This window comes from Platalea leucorodia, assembly GCF_965183815.1.
Source record: "Platalea leucorodia genome assembly, chromosome: 2".
NCBI classification, from domain to species: domain Eukaryota; kingdom Metazoa; phylum Chordata; class Aves; order Pelecaniformes; family Threskiornithidae; genus Platalea; species Platalea leucorodia.
The window spans coordinates 11,914,858-11,931,780 of NC_138824.1; the positions used below are offsets into that span (position 1 = coordinate 11,914,858).

The window sequence follows — 16,923 nt, forward strand, 5'->3', positions numbered from 1 at the left end:
TCTGCACCATAGTGAGCACTTAGAGCTATTCTGCTTTGAAGCTTACCGAAAGGAAGAAATAAAGATGGACAAAACAGTGGCCTCTGTGCCTAAGATAAAGTCCTTGCCCTGCCTTTCTGGGTTAAATGTGCTACATTATTGATGACAAACTTTAGGCAGCCCTCTGTGGCCCATGGGCTCAGGAGGAAAGGGGGGCTGTGGGGTGAGAGAGGTCCAGCAGGGAAGGGCATTTCTGAAGGGTGGCTGTCCCCTGTCACTCCTCCAGAAAGGGACAAACCCAGTGAGCTGGTGCTCTGTAGGAAAGGAAATAAAGTACTCTGAGAATCTGGAAAGGTAAAAATTTTTGGTGGTTGTCTTTTTTTTTTTTTTTTTTTTTAATCATTGTTTCCTTTGGGATTTTTTTGAAGTTTCTTTGCAAAGAAGTGGTTGCCTGGGAGGAGCTCCCTGGGAGGAGCTGGGGATGGGGCAGTGGAGCAGAGGCTGTGGCACACGGAGCTCTGCAGGGACCAACCTCTCACTGGTTTGCTTTGCTCTGCTCACCAAGAAAAACCGAGCACTGGGGCCTGAGGCATCTAAGCTATTTGCATCAAAATGATCTGACAGTTCCTCTTGAAATGAGACAGTATGAACTAGTCTGTGGTTTCCAACCCAGGTATTTGAATCATGCCCTTGATCTTGGCAGCTAAAACACTTGGGCCATTTGTCTCCAGACATTTACAATTTTTCACATGGTGTGCTTGGTCTAAAGTTTTATTCCTATCCCAAGTCAATCCCAGGAACACTTTTTCCTCATGTGTTAGAAGTATCATCTCTTCCAACCAACTCAGATTTGCAAGTGGCTGCTCCGCATGAGTTTCAAATGCAGAAGGGAGAGGGATAATTTGATTAGAAAGTATCACATTTTTACTCCTTGTATGAGAGCCTGCGTGGTGATACTGCACAGTGAGTAACAAATATAAAAATTTAACAAATATTTTGTCATTATGCCTGTGTGAGTTTTTGACCATTAATTATTTAATATTGGTAGATATAGAGAAGACAGATTGATAGATAGGTAGGTAGATAGATAGACAGACAGATAGATAGAAGATGAATAGACATAAAAGATAGATATAGAAAATATTATGAGTTCCTTAGTTTTACTAAATACTTCATGTGTTCAATACATAAAACATTCAGAGACAAAATGCCTCTTTTCCTTTGTTAGGAGATTTCACTGAAATAATTCTTCCCATTTTAGAAAAAAAAAAAAAATTAAAATCTGTAGTAATACCAATTCTGAAACATGATATTTTATCTTTACTCAAGCCAACTCTCTGTCCAAACCAAAATTATTGTTATTAGTGTTATGTAGCCATTTTCTTACAGGTTTCTCTGCAGTGCTCGGTGTGAGGAGCTGCCCCTGTTGCGATGTACCAGCCGGCTCCCGGAGAAGGCTCTGGGGACACTGCCGAGGGCTCAGGCTTTGACACACATGTAAAAGGTGATTTGGGGGATGCGAAAAGCCATGAAATGAAATGATTTCACCTAATTTTATCCACCTTTAGGTATCTTGGCTAAGTGAATTTTTAGCATCCTTGTGCTTGCAAGAGACAGGCGTTTGCTTTGGTCACCTGCACCTCCGTGTTGCTAGCTCCAGCTGAGATACTTGGGTTTCTAGAGATCTGCAAGTGGCTCTCAGGTGTGACACAGGACATGTGGGAGACCCTTGCCACCTCAAGTGGCCTCGGGAGGCTGAGCAGGATGCTTTGCTGCACTTCAAATGGCACCACATGCACCTGTCTAGGGTGGACAACTGAATCTTGCCTGGAGAGGCAATTCCTCCCCCTTGCTTTAGACATCTCTTTCAGTATGGGCTGGGGGAAGGCCACCTCTCTCCATGGACTACATGGCTTGATGCTTACCCCAGAAAAGACTCCTTTTCAGTGGTTCAAGTTAGACAAGATGAATTTAATTCTACTTTCTGTGTTATTCCATATGTCTTTCTACCAGAGCTAGTTTGAAGTCACAAGTCCTTTAAGTCACACAAATCAAGCCAGAAAATAACTTCAGAATAACAATATTTAATATTTACACATATTAAATGTCAGGCCAGTGATTGCACAGTTGACAGGACAGAGGGTGTCCCTGTTAGCGCACAGATGTGACACTAAACATCCCCAGGGCAGGACAGCTTGGAACAAGCAGATAGCAGCAGTACAGTGCATGCACTTTCCCACGCTGGAGGTGATGTGTGCCACTGGGTACCTCTCCCTCGCCCAGTGCTGGCACAGCCCAAACTGGCTTTATCATAGAGATGAGAGTCAGGGAGACAAAATTAAAGGATGAGGGCAGGGCTGATATTTAAGGGCTCTGAAGAGCTCATAGAGCCCCTCTGCTGACAAAGGAATCTCTCTCGGTCTGGCTACATGCTGAATATCCTTACTTCTAGCTGCCTCCTTGCCTCTTTTTCTGGTTGAGTCACTTGGCTTTATTTTGAAGTCCACTTTATATGGTAGCACTGTGCAGGCTTCACTGCTGACAATGAACATGAGCTTTTTAAGCCACCTGGCAGGTTTGGATGCACCTAGTCGTGACTGCAAACTTCAACGAGTCTTATGCTTTTTTTATAGACGGTACTTTTAAGTTTTATGGTCAGATTTCCTTCTACTAGGGGTGAAACTATGCTCCAAGGAAGTGTACATGTGCTCCTCATCTTAGCACAGCTGGCGTTTTCTTCTCCATTTTGTATGAAGGGGTCTGTGCGCTGCATTAGAGAACAGCACAACCAGCCATGCAGGTCTGCAATAACTGTGTTCAAATAACTTGCTCCCGTGCTACAATGCAGAAATATGAACAACTTTTGGCTGAGAAAACATAAATATCTCTCTTTGAAAAATAGACTCCAAGTGCTTTAAATATCTTCAGATTTTCATAACGGCATACATGCCTTCAGGATGGATAAAGATTATCTTACAGTTTGGCTGACTCAGGGAATTCAGTGGCATGTCCAAGAATTAACCTTTGAGGAAGTCACCGAAGTGATGGGGTTTCTGAAATTTGCCAGTCATGGACTGTAGCATCAAGGGCTTGGTCTTGAGTGATGATAGGGAATTACGCAGCTCCTGCTTGGGATTACTGTTTCTGTAACACTAAGACTGATGTAATTTGTTGCCTTTCAGATTATATCTGTTATTTGTTACTAAGCTGCGCGTAATTACTACCTTTATCAATTTAATGTTTATCTTTACCAGTTAATTGCTTGTCCATGTGATCTATTCTAGAACAGCTCTACAGACCTGTGTGGAAATTAGTGAGACTCCTATGCAGTCTCGTGAGGGCAAAATTGGTGCTGAGGTTCTCCCTCTTTAGTTAAACAGGACATTGTTAAACTCTTGCTCCAAACTCTATTGTCTATATTGACCCAGATAGCCCCTCCAGGGCTACCGCGTCTCTCAGATGCTCCTGAAGAACTGATGGAGAAGTGCGCTGGACTTTGTCAAACATGATAGCAAGCTACCGAATGAGCACAAGGGGATTTCGCTCCAGAGTGGCTGAGGGAGGCTGAAGACTACGCGCTTCAGTTGCCTCTGTGGTGTCACAAATGCTGCTTGATATATTCTCTGTGCATCCTAATTTAAATCTGGGAGTGCCTGGGTAGCAAGTTAATAGGAACAGACAGGTGAGCTCAAGGTGGGATTTGGAGGGGATGGGAGGTTATTTACATCCAGCCAGAGAGTGCCTGCTTCGTGCAGCTGATAAATGCACACCTTAACAATGGTTCAGTTTCCCATATACACAAGAGGGCAAGTGGTGAGCTTTGATCTGGGGACCTTTGTGTTTTATGCACAAGTACAGCGGTCAGGACCAGTCAGGTTAGTGTTTTTGCCAATACCTGAGATGTAGCAGGAATATTTAGAGAGATGAAAATTTGGTGTCTCAGATCTAAATGTCTTTTTCCACCCTGACTTCTTCATAAAATATTCATTTTGCTTCATAAAACTCCTGAACATTTTGGGCTTTCTTTGTCATCCCCCCATAAATACAGCACAGCACACTATCCTTATTGTATGTGAATCGGCAGCTCGGGGCTTGTCCTGGCATTCCCTGTAGATCAGTCACATTCCAGAAATATTTGTCTGAAAGGCAATGAATGAAAGATGATCAATTAATATTCCAGAGGGATATCAGACTCAATGCAAGCATCTTGTACAATGAAAATAAACAGTGAAAAGGAAGCAGTGGTGATAAATGAAACTTGAAAGAGGTTTTCTTCCATTTTGTAAAATGACATTTCTACTACTGTTGACCAGCTAAAACCACTTCTACTTCTCTCTCACTTACGGATGCTGGGGAGTCATTCCACTTTATCAAAAAGTCTTCTTGAATAGGAACACAACCATGCAACTGAGTATGTCAATACATCACACTGCTCTGCTGTTTTGAAATATCTGAGGACCACGTTATCCCTGACTACAATGTGACCGAGAGAGAGAGAGCGTGCAAATGCATCTGTACTGCCTCAGCTCCCCGGAGGAGCTCATTCAGGGGCTGTGCAGATCTCTCTGATCATGTACCATTCCCAGATCCTGAAAAATAAAAGTGGCAAGAACGTAAAGCACTCTGATACCTTTTGCTGCATACCAACCTTTCTTTTCCTCATACATGTGCCACATATGAAGCCGGTAAGTCCATTGATGACTTGAATAAGACAAAGAATAGCTTCAATCACACCAATGGCCAGGAGAATAGAGAAAAGGACGATATTCCAAAGGATGATGTTTTCAGGTTCTTTGCAAATGCTCCATGTTGTCTGGTTGAACAAGTAATTTTCTCTGTGATAGAGAAAAATAGTTGGCAATGTATTAGAAAATAAAAATTCGAGAATGCTTTCTGTGTTTTCTGGCATTACATTTTCTGAACTTGATTGCACAAAGTGACTCTCAAATTCTACTACAATTGGTAAAAGCTGATGATTGTCTTCAGAATTGCCTTTGCAGAGGTGCAATCGATGACTAGGGAAGAGAGCAACATCTGTACTTTGTCGCATGCCCGAGAACCTCCCTTTTGTTTTATGGAAGTGCTAACAACTGAAGGGAAAGGTCCATAATGGTTTTAAAATGTGTCTCCATGTTCTCCTTTCCTGCTGTGGTATCTCAACCCAGTCCATCCATCATCTCTAGCTCTGGCTTGAAAACTGTGGTTGCCAAGGTTAACTTTAAAGAGTTAGAAAAGATTTTTGCTTTGCTTTTCGGAAGTAGGTAGAGTAGACTCAATTCACGATGATTTAACAGATTAATGTGGCATACTTATTGAACATTTCTTTTTGACTCCGGTGGGAGTCACAGTTCAGCAGCCTTTTGAAAGCATGGTGCAACTGGCACAAGGCGCTGCTGACAAGCACAACAAAAGAAACTCGGGCTGTTTGCCCAAAGATGATCCTTGGTCAAAGAGAAGACCAGCTGGAACATGCTGGCTCAGAGAACTGTGAATTTATTTGTAGACCAGGTGGACCATCAGTTCACTTTGGAAAAATTCAAATTTGCTATAAAAAGATGTGAGCGGGGGGGATTAGGGAAAGCAAAGTTGAAGGAGCCTGTAAGTCATACTCACTCCAGAGTGTCATTCCTGAAAGGGTAGAGGTATTCTCCATCACCCGTGTCGCACAGAGGGCCCCCAATCAGCCCCAGTGAGGAGATAACCGCACAATATGCTCCTCCCGCGAATCCCAGCACAGCCAGGACCACTGACAGCAGCATCTGAAAGGGAAAAGACCTTCAACATTGCATGCACAGAGGCATTGAGTAGCATGGAAAGCTTACACTGAATGGGAAGGAAATTATCTGTTTCTTACTATATGCTGAAACTCGTAGTGATAGTATGATATTTGTGGGAATAAAAAATAGTTGACTTTTTCTGACTAATGCAGCTATTGTAGATGTGAAAGGATTTCAGACTGTATTTGTTTTGCTTTTAAAATTGGGTAAGCCCAGAGCTTTAATTATTCAGAGTTTTATACTTGACCAATCAATTATGAAAAATCTGGTGGTGGTCTTTCAAAGAGCCAATATGAAGCCAGTACTGGCTTGATGTGTTCCGCATCATGTGCCTTGGCGTTTCCACCTCTTCACCAAGAGCACCCTTCTCAGCCCTTGTACCAACAGAAACTAGCAAGCAACTACCAAACCAAGTATGAAAGCAACAGAAGATGCAGTAGTTGTTTTTGCTAATTGATGAGGAATGCAAAAGAGCCTTTCTTATTGCTGCTTTCCTTCATTTTGCAACAGCATGACTGCTCGTGTTGAGAAATCTAATTGTGCTGCGTGTGGCAATGAACCAGCAGTGACTTCGAGTTATATGTAATGCACCTGTACGTTTTACATTGGCCACTCCCACAGAAACGTTACCTTTGCTCTGTTTTGGGGTAGTTTTCTATTAATGGATGGAATGTATCTGGTTGCTGTTTGTATATAGAAACAAGAATCTCAGGCACGTGCTACTGGGGTTGTATCTGGCACGGGCTTCCCACTAGTCTTGTTAAGAGTCCCGGCCTGTGGTTGTTCACAACTCTGCCAAGAAGGAGAAGAGAAAAGGAAACTCTGGAGCAGACTGACAGAGCCAGGGGAAGACCTGGACTAGGGGCAAGGCAGCAAGATTGCCGCAGAGTCAGGGCAGAGGCATGGCTGAGGAAGTACATGGGAAACACTCCCATCTATAACTTGGGTTTGAAGCCAAATACCTCTGGCAACATTTCCCTGTTGCCAGCAAATACCAATGAAATCTAATAGCCCACGAGGAAGGTAGAAACCTTCTCCTAATGCCAGCTGCTCCACAGAGTGCTGTGGTACAGAGTCAAATGGAAATATCCACCATCCACGCTGAAGATTTGTGACATGGTCTTGAAAACTATTCACTATCCAAACGCGTTCAAGCTGGTGAATGCCGTTTCCAACTTGCCAGCCGATGACATTACTGCTTTCTGTACAACCCTGCGTGCTGCCAGTGTGTGAATTGACAAATTTTGTGTGTCCTTTTGCCTCTAAAGCAATCCTTGAGTTAAAAGTTGCTGGGATTTCTCATGAGATTTATTTCATCGTAACTAATAACTGTCTTTTTTTGCAAAGCTGAACACCCTTTTTGTCTTTATCTGCATGTTGGCTGAGTTGCCTCTTAGCAGAGCTTCATTGTCAGCAAAATGTAGGTAATTTAGTATATTGTCCCAGACCAAAGCAGCGCTGGGTTGTAGCTGATGCACCGTTTCTCATAACATCACCAGCCATGCCTTGCGGTGAGGGTGACTGATACTCTGTCTGAAATGCCTGCCTACGCTGAACCACTTCTCTCCACCTATTTTCTCATTTACTTCAACTGTGCATTCTGCATCTTGGTTGAAGGATCTTAATTATGCTAATGATTTGTTTTAGCACAGCATAGCAGTATGGGCATCCCAAAGACAATTATGACAGAAAAAGTCAAATGGTCTTTTGCTACTACTATGTTTTATGATAGTGGTTAGTACTAGTAGTACTCATTAGTGCTTTGACACATGATTTTCTCATTTGAAATCTGTTGGCTGTATGGCCACCTTCATCTCACCTATTTCCTTTACTGTTTATACACGTTTATACAGACAAAGACTACTTGTCACTGAAAGGGGAGTCTGAAGTTGCTGCAGCTGTTAAATTGGCTCTCCTGGGCATTTTCTAGACACACAGTGGCATTTCCCCATTATATCTACTCTTCTGGTGTCTTTTCTGGAGGCTTGTCCCATATTCTACGGAAATCCAACAATTTTATTAACTGTTGCATCATCTCAACCTTTCAGCATTTTCCCTAGCTGTACCATCTTCATTCATCAGTTTTTTTAAAAAATTTTTTATTTCCTCATTTGTGTCTTCAGTTGCAACATGAGGTCTAAGCTGGGATGCTTGAGTTTGTTGAAATTAGTTTCCCATGGTGTTGGCCTGTTCTCTACCTCTTGCAAAGGTTTAGCTGATTATTTTTGCTGATTTTCTTTTAATGTTTTCCCTGCTTTATCTTTCACACAGTTGGATTGTCTCTGATGAGCTGATGAAGACTTTCAGCATTCATTCTTTGAGCATTTGCATCAGCTGCTTTGGTGAAGTTACCAAGTTCCTCCTGTCCCAGCTTGTGCTGCTCTTTATTGCTCTGGTTCTTGCTTCATGCACATTTCTTCCTTCTCTGTTTCTTTCTCTGGAGATGCTTTTTTGTGGAATTAGCATTCTGTCTGGTTATCCAGGTATCTTTGCTTATCTCGGTTTATTTGTCTGGAAAGCTGCTATGGCTATTCTTGTTCTACTAGTAACTCTTAAGGAGGGCTTAGAGAGAAATACTGGAGTATGTTTGTTGATGCAAGGACAGAAGCTGTATTTTGGGGAACCTTTTTTCCTCATTGTGCCAGTGCAGTGGATGCTTTCAGATGTGCACATGCTAAGCTGCACGACACAGAAGCTTTCTAAACCTGTTACTTTCCAAAACCATTACTCCATAACACAAGGACAAGAAGCCATCTAGGTATGTTTGCAGGCAACAATTTAAAATGTATTAATGAAAAAACTTACTCAATGCAGCACATAATCAGCGTGAGCTGGAGAGGTCAATAAGGTAAATAAAAGGATGAGAAGTTTAGTAATTGTTATTACTGTTGTTGATACTTCAGCAGCATGTAAAGGCTGTGATGAAGTCTGAAACTATTAAACCAAGGATTGCACAAAATATAATAGGATAGAGTCCCTACCCTGAGGAAAATGGTTATGTTCTGATTGAATAATTATTCTGATCAGTATTAGTTCTTTAGCCTTTTTTTTCCCATGAAATGCAATGCTGAGTATTCAGTGTAAATTATAACTTTATACCTAAAGTCCCCAAAGCAGAAAGGTGGACAAACTAACCTTTGGATTACAGAGGCTCCTGAGTAGCTCCAGTGTGGGCTATTTTTCTGCCAGTAGGCAGAGGTTGGTGGACAAGCCACCAAGAGTTGGGGACCCAGTATCAGGCCCACCCAGACACCTCTCAAGGAGCTCTGGCACCTTGGGAAGTTGCTGCCATCATGCATGTTTGAACCAGTCCCAGGGCTCCTCTGCTCTCCAGCGCCTGGTGATTCACAGCATACCCCGCCTTGGGTACACAGCCCATACGGTCAGGGCATCTGAGCAGCCCTGCCGTGGGTGTCTGTGCATTTCCTCCCGCTGTCCCCAAAGCAAAGCTTCCTTGAGGTTTCCTCTCCTGAAGAAGCACTTCATTAACCTTCAGACCTCCCTGCAATACTCACCTCTTTTTGCACGCTTGGAAATCACTCTTCCCCAGGAGCTGTGCAGGGGAAACAGTTGTTTTTAATTCCGTTCATAGCCACTTGCTCTTTGCTCATGTCCCCATCGCATCTCTACATTAAGCCACATTCTGTTTAAACCGTAGAGGGACTTGTAGAACTTCACCCCTTTCCCCCTCAAAGAGGTGGGCAATTCCCACAGTCCCAGAAGACAGCATTTTTAAAGATATACTGTCCTTATCGAGCCTGTTCTCTGGTTTGAGTAGCTTCATCACCTGGCCATCAGCTAGCTCTCTTTATACAAATATCATAGCACATAAGCAAACTATTTCTCAACAATATTTATTGTGTTCCTCTATAACAGCAAATAAGGAAGAGGAGGAACAGCTTGTAGGTAACCGATCAGTGATGGGAAGGTGCAGACAGGATACCTGGCATCCACGTGCTGCTGCTAGGAATGGCTCAGGCAGCGAAAGGGTGGTGGAGGGGAGCAGAGGAGTGCCGTGGGTCTGTGGGTGTGGGCTGCTGGACGGCACTGTGCTACCACCTGCATCGGTGGGCTGGGGGAGTGAACCCAGCCAGTCTGGGCAAGTTTGACTCTGGGCTCTGTAATATTTAATGCTGGGATAAAGGATGAAGAAGGGAGCCCTGAGGTGCTGTATGAACTGAACGTGGTTCAGCTGAATTTTCCCTTGTGACTTACCATGTTCAGCAGAGCATGGGAACAGCCATGGTACGGCTGGTTTTCACCACCGCTTTCTACATCACTCAAAACCAGGAGAAGCAGCTGGCTCAAGCACTGGGTTCAGGGCCTGGGTTCACATCCCAGCTCTGCAACTGGCCTACTTGGCCATCATTAGCATCCCCATTGTGCATGTGACATTTGGTAAAATCAATGTAATGACATGTCCCTTGGGATGCACTTGCTGACATCCTAATGAAGAATATTATTTTGGTATTATGAATAATGAATTAAATTAAGTAAAACATCTTGAAGGGGTAAAGGTCTTCTCATGGATCAAACTAAATATTAATTGAAGAGTACAGAAGATACATGCTTTATTGTGTGGAATCTCTTGTTCCAGGCTGCTTCTGGGAAGGATGCAGACTAAAAAAACATTTCTAAGTCAATTTATTCTTGCTAATAATGATAGCCACATAGAAGTCTGTGCCCAGGGCTTGAGGATTAATAGAGATGCCTGTATAACATGTTGCTTTATAACATTCTTAATTATCAAGGGAAAAAGTCTCTCTGGCCAGACAAAGGATTACAGAGAGCCCAAATTGCATTTGCACCTTTCATGGGCATAATGCTTGGGCAAATGCACGCTACGGGTCAAAGCCTTCCACGGGGACCAGCCTCCAGGAAGCAGTGCTGGCTCCTGAGTGCCGGCAGCAGCTCAGGCTTTTAGCATGGGCCTGCAAAGTAGGGGAGCTATCTGCCCCTACAGAGGTAAGCAGGGATAAAAAGCAAATTGGCATGGAAGGGGATGGAGGAAACAGGACCAGCTGAAAGCAGAAGGAGCAGGCAGCTGTCTCAATCTTTAGGATCACCTTGAGCAGGAGGAAGCTGGAGCCGTGCTTTACTTTATGTGGGGTGAAGTGAAGTAGCTTCGTCCCCCTCTGCCCTCAGCGATGTGGCTAAATGCTCCAGTACCTGCTCTGGCTGAGTATGATTTCCCTCGTATCAGTGGCTGCAGTATCATAACATTCTTGTTGGCTAACTGAGCTCTCAGCCCCAGCCCAGGGACGCTGTAGATCAAGCTCTTCTTCTGCATTTCCCTGACATGGCTGTTGATGGTGGTGTGATGGTTTGTCACTGTACGTTTCCACCTGATGAGCAGCCATTTAAGAGCTATTGTGCAAATCCTATAGTGCCATTTCAACACATAAGTATCTACTTACCCCACATCTGTTAGCGCAACATCCTGCTCCGCCTGCTCCCAGCATCATGAATGCCGGCAAAATAACCTGTGAGAAAAGCACAAGACAAATTGGTGTGCAGGACTTCTGCTGGGATGGTTTTTAAAGTCTAGGAGCTGGGGCATCATGTTCCTCAAATGCAAAGCACCTTCTGCCTCTTCTCTGTGAGTTACACCCACTTAGATGTTGGTGCTTACTGAAGAGTAACTCAGGAAGAAGCGTGGGATTACAGCTAGAGCTGGCTGGCAAGTTTCTGGTACAGTACTTCTGGCTGCTGAAGCTATACTGCTTTTCAGCAGGGGTTTCTTGTTTTTTTGGTTTTTTTTTTCAGGAACAAACATGTCAGTTTTGAGAAAATGGAATTTCTGCTCAGAAAAGATGCATCACAGGAGTAAGAATTATGTCACTTTAAATCTTCTAAGCATCGTGCTCTGGATTATAATTGGGAAATCAGTCTTAAACTTCCTGAAACACATCTGACTTCAGTTCTTTGTGCTAAGCTTCTGAAAAACCTACAAAATGGGCTTCACTCAACAGGGAACTCCCAGTTCACATCGGCTTTCTCCAGGGTAATTATCAGGTGGAGCTGGACCGATACAATGGAGTCAGCAACCACCTGTGTCTCAGGATATAATGCCACCTTACAGAGGCACTGTGGAGATAGGAAAAGCTGCATTTAGTTTGGTAGCTAGAGGGCAAGAAAGCTTTTGTGGGTCTAGCTGTGCAGCCAGAGCACTCCTGCTGCCTTGCTTCTGCCCACCACTGCTTGTGTAGGCATCTCAAAGAGCAATGCAAGAAAATGAGTATTTGAGAAAGTAGGAAATGATCCCTGTAAAGTTAATGAAAGAAGGAGAACGCCCCAAACAAACAACAAAAAAGGTAAAAGCTGTAAAAACAGCCTGACTAGATGTTGGAGAGATATTGTCCCATGTAGGGCACAAAGAGCAGAATGTCCACGTGTGGTGGGTTGACCCTGGCTGGACACCAGGTGCCCACCAAAACCTCTCTATCACTCCCCTCCTCAGCTGGACAGGGGAGAGAAAATATAATAAAAGGCTCGTGGGTTGAGAGAAAGACAGGGAGATCACTCAGCAATTACTGTCACAGGCAAAACAGACTTGACTTGGGGAAATTAGTTTCATTTATGACCAATCAAATCAGAGCAGGATAATGTGAAATAAAACTAAAACTTAAAACAGCTTCCCCCCACCTCTTCCTTCTTCCCGACCTTAACTTCACTCCCAGTTTCTCTATCTCCTCCCCCAAGCAGCACAGGGGGATGGGGAATGGGTGTTGTGGTCAGTTCATCACACGTTGTCTCTGCCGCTCCTTCCTCCTCAGGGGGAGGACTCCTCACACTCTTCTCCTGCTCCAGCGTGGGGTCCCTCCCACGGGAGACAGTCCTCCATGAACTTCTCCAATGTGAGTCCTTCCCATGGGCTGCTGTTCTTCATGAACTGCCCCAGCGTGGGTCCCTTCCACGGGGTGCAGTCCTTCCAGCAAACCTGCTCCAGCCTGGACTCCTCTGTCTCCGTGGGTCCACAGGTCCTGCCAGGAGCCTGCTCCAGCGTGGGCTTCCTATGGGGTCACAGCCCCTTCGGGCATCCACCTGCTCTGGCGTGGGGTCCTCCGGGGGCTGCAGGTGGATCTCTGCTCCACCGTGGACCTCCATGGGCTGCAGGGGGACAGCCTGCCTCACCATGGTCTTCCCCACAGGCTGCAGGGGAATCTCTGCTCAGGCGCCTGGAGCACCTCCTCCCCCTCCTTCTTCACTGACCCTGGTGTGTGCAGGGTTGTTCCTCTCACATATTCTCACTCCTCTCTCCGGCTGCAGTTGAACAGGTTGGGTTTTTTTTCCCCCCTTCTTAAATATGTTATCCCAGGGGCACTAGCACCATTGCTGATGGGCTTGGCCTTGGCCCGTGGTTGCCAGTCTTGGAGCCAGCTGGCATTGGCTCTATTGGACATGGGGGAAGCTTCTAACAGCTTCTCACAAAAGCCACCCCTGTAGCCCCACTGCTACCAAAATCTTGCCTCACAAACCCAATACACCATGCTGAATGAATCCAGGGGAATTTACGTGTGTGAATATCTCTGTTAGATTGTGTAGGACAGTGTTATGAAACCTGCTTAGATTTGCAGGCCCCTGAATATTTTTCAAAGCATTTTCTCTCCGTTGCCTTTTATGCACACCCCAGAGGCAGCCTCCAGCACCTGTATTGGTTGCTGGACCACAGCAGGAGGCCTGCAGATGTAGAGCATTGATGTTAAAAAGATGTTCTTCTTCCTGGAAAGAAGTCAGCTCTTAAATAATCACAGGTGGTCCCCAAGGCAGCTTCAGCCCCAGCATGCCACTGTCTGGCACTCAGAAGGAAAGCTAATACCTCTGCCCATCAAACCAACACTCCCTTTCCTCTAGGGCTATCTTTCTTCTTTGGAGGTTTCCCATCTAAGTTGTGAACACCTTTGTACTGTTTATTAGCCTGGCTCAGGATGAAGGGTTTGCTTGGCAACTTTCTTTTTTTTGCAGTGCTTGATTATATACACCTGCCTTTTGACATGGGAATGAGAATTTGCTAGATTTGGCTGTTGTCAGTAAAATGAGGGTTGCACGGATTTGGCTGTTGTCAGTAAAATGAGGGTTGCGCGTAAGCCATGGCTCAGTCAAGCATTTCCCAGTGTTGCACATGGGCTTTCCATCAGGAAAGACGTTACTATGACACATGGAGCCAGTCTTCCTCTCTGTACACCCTAAACTTTTGAAATAAGGAAATGGAGAGGTTTTCACGTCATATAAATTTCCATTAGAGAAGCAGCAGAGGAGGAGGAAAGGGTGGGGCCGGCTGCTCAGCCAAAGAGTCCGCTGATGACCTAGGCATCAGTCTACGGATGAAGTTCTCAGGTGGAGGCAGGTTTTCTGGCTCACAGAGCCAGGCCAGGCTGTTATGAAGTTTCCCCCACAGTCCTGGCTCTGGAGGCTGTGTCCTGATTACGGAGAGATTTTCCAGCCTGTTGGCATGACTTTCCTGAGTTTCCTTTGGGGAGAAGATGGGTGCATGGGGGAACACAGTGCATCCCAGTTGGTCCTCACTGTGGAATCAGGATACAGCCCAGGCTCCAGTCATGGGGCAGTCTTTCCCCTTGCTTAGATCCCTATGAGGCCCAGAAGCCAGTCTTCATTTTTCCATGCTTCCAGCACCTGGAAAATGGAGCTGATGATAATGCTTTCTTTCCCCTTCTCTTCACCTGTGGGCATTTGTCATGCCGTTTTCTGGAAAAAATGTACACTCAACAGCATTGTTTGTGGATCAATAATTACTCCTAATGCTGTGTTTTGAAGGTCAATGCAAATTTTTCCTCCCCTCTCACTTGCTGTTCTCATTTTTGATGTACGTGGTGCTGGCCACAGGCAAGCCTCTGTGGAAGCCTTAAAAGAAGGCACGTTTTCAATGAGCCTGTGACGCTCTCATTCCTAACATCTGCCTTTCCTTTCATTGAACGCCAATGACTCCTGGGCTTGCAGTGATACGAATTTTCCACAGGTCTCTCATGTAGTTCCACTTCTTCCTTTAGGCTGCCTTCCACAAACTCATGCTTACGCTCAAGCTCAGCATGAGTAATAGGCCCAAGTGGTAGCTGGAAGAAGAAGCAGGCAAGCTGCTGGCGGAGAATAATTTATTAAATGATCTTATACTATGTTTCTGCTTTGGGAAATACGAGTCTGAACCACATCCATTGTAGCTTTTCCATAGACTTAAGTGGTAGCTGCATCATAGCCTGACTATGAATGAGTGTTGTGGTTTAACCCCAGTTGACAACTAAGCACCACACAGCCTCTCGCTCACTCTCCCCCCTGCCAGTGGGATGGGGGGAGTGAATTGGGAAAAAAAAGTAAAACCCGCAGGTTGAGATAAAGACAGTTTAACAGGACAGCAGAGGAAGAAAAAAATAGTAATAATAATAATGATAAAAGAATATAGAAAACAAGTGATGCACAGTGCAATGGCTCACCACCCACTGACTGATGCCCCGGCTGTCCCTGAGCAGCAATTGCTGCCCCCCAGCCAGCTCCCCCAGTTTCTATACTGGGCATGACGCCATATGGTATGGAACAGCCCTGTGGCCAGTCTGGGCCAGCTGTCCTGGCTGTGCCCCCTCCCAGCTTCTGGTGCACCTGGCAGAGCATGGAAAGCTGAAAAGTCCTTGACCAGTGTAAGCACTACTTAGCAACAACTAAAACCTCAGTGTATTAACATTATTCTCATCCTACACCCAAAACACAGCACTATACCAGCTACTAGGAAGAAAATTAACTCTATCCCAGCCAAAACGAGGACAATGAGATTTGCTTTTCTCTAAGTTAATTGTTCTTAAGCATTCGTGTTTTTTGACGTACAGGTAGGCAGCTCTGTGCCAGTTTACCATCTGCCTCAGCTGCGTAACAGCCAGTACTTGTCACATGCATGTTACTCGCTCGGCTTTTTATCTGCACTTGGGTGGATAACTGGAAGAGCATAAAGGGAGCAGGCTTTCTAGTGACCTGGAAAGATCAGTATTCCCAAACACGTTCCCTTCTAGTTATGGTTATTCACATAAAAGCGATCTTTCCTGAGTGGTGGAATGGAGAACTGGTTATAGAAGAGCACATACAAACCAGATCAAACTCAGAAGGAGGTAGGTGGGTGTGTGGGAACATAGAAGGTGTTTGGGATTTAAGCCATTCGCAGCTCCACATTCACTGAGTGTTGGCTGGGTCTCTAACGAATACCTACTGAAACATGTTTCGGTTTTTCTTTTAATGTTTTTTGTGAATTATGTGAGCATAAAATCAGTTAGAGGAGTAATGAGGGGGTGCAGCCAATAGTGAAACTCACCACCTTCAGCTAAGCTTAGGACCTCAGCTTTGCTTTGACTCATGGAGACATGAACACCCATGTCACCCTTCTCCACAGGGAGAAGTTAGTCCTATTGTTTCCTCCTGACTTGGAGTCCTGACATTTATTTCAGGAATACCTTTTATTCCTGTGATTAGGGACTTTTTCAGTCTTGAAAGTACTTTCTTGGTCTTGAACCCCAGCTTCCCAGTTAAGCCACTCACACATTTATGCAAAAGACATTTCTATGACTTTTTTTGTTAACAGAGATTTTTTTAGCCCTGAATTTAAAACAAAACAAAACAAAAAAACACCCCATAAGAAACAGTAACAACACTTCTCTCTTACCAGTATCCCAGCTCCCAGAATGCCATGGAAAAACCAGACCAGATCGGTTATCTCGCTGAGCTGCAGAACTCGTCCGTTGGGGAAGTACAGGAGGATGTTGGAGACGATGGCACACGCTGCCAGCGGGAACAGGGTGATCCCAATGCACTTCGAACACTTCCCTGTGCACATGGTAGCTGAGGAAAGACACAGGGAGGTTTGGGTTACTGCAGCACAGAGAGCACGGGATTTCAGCATTTTTCTTCTTTAATGAAAGAAAAATCAATTTTGAAGCAAGAAGCGTTCCAGTTAAGACTGACACAGAGAATCCTGTTCTACAGAGCCTGTTCCCTTCAGAGACTTTATTTAAAATGGAATTATTAAAAACTGTAATGTTTAACTGAATTTATTTAAAATTGCCAGGACTAAACATGTGTTGGTATGAAATGAACGGAGAGTTTCATTTTAGCTGTTAATGGACAATTGTCTGTCCATTTGGAACATCAATAACACAACCACGGCCACACAAAC

General features: G+C 44.7%; 1 protein-coding gene across 1 annotated transcript; it reads right to left on the bottom strand.

Annotated features, from left to right (window-relative positions):
- Positions 1-4,523: 4,523 nt before the first annotated feature.
- Positions 4,524-16,584, bottom strand: LOC309587087 (transmembrane 4 L6 family member 1-like; the record flags this gene model as incomplete). The annotated part of the gene is made up of 5 exons (XM_082304967.1): positions 4,524-4,568; positions 4,628-4,814; positions 5,593-5,738; positions 11,174-11,239; positions 16,414-16,584. 5 exons carry the CDS (start codon positions 16,582-16,584, stop codon positions 4,524-4,526), a joined length of 615 nt encoding a protein of 204 aa, XP_082161093.1.
- Positions 16,585-16,923: the final 339 nt, after the last annotated feature.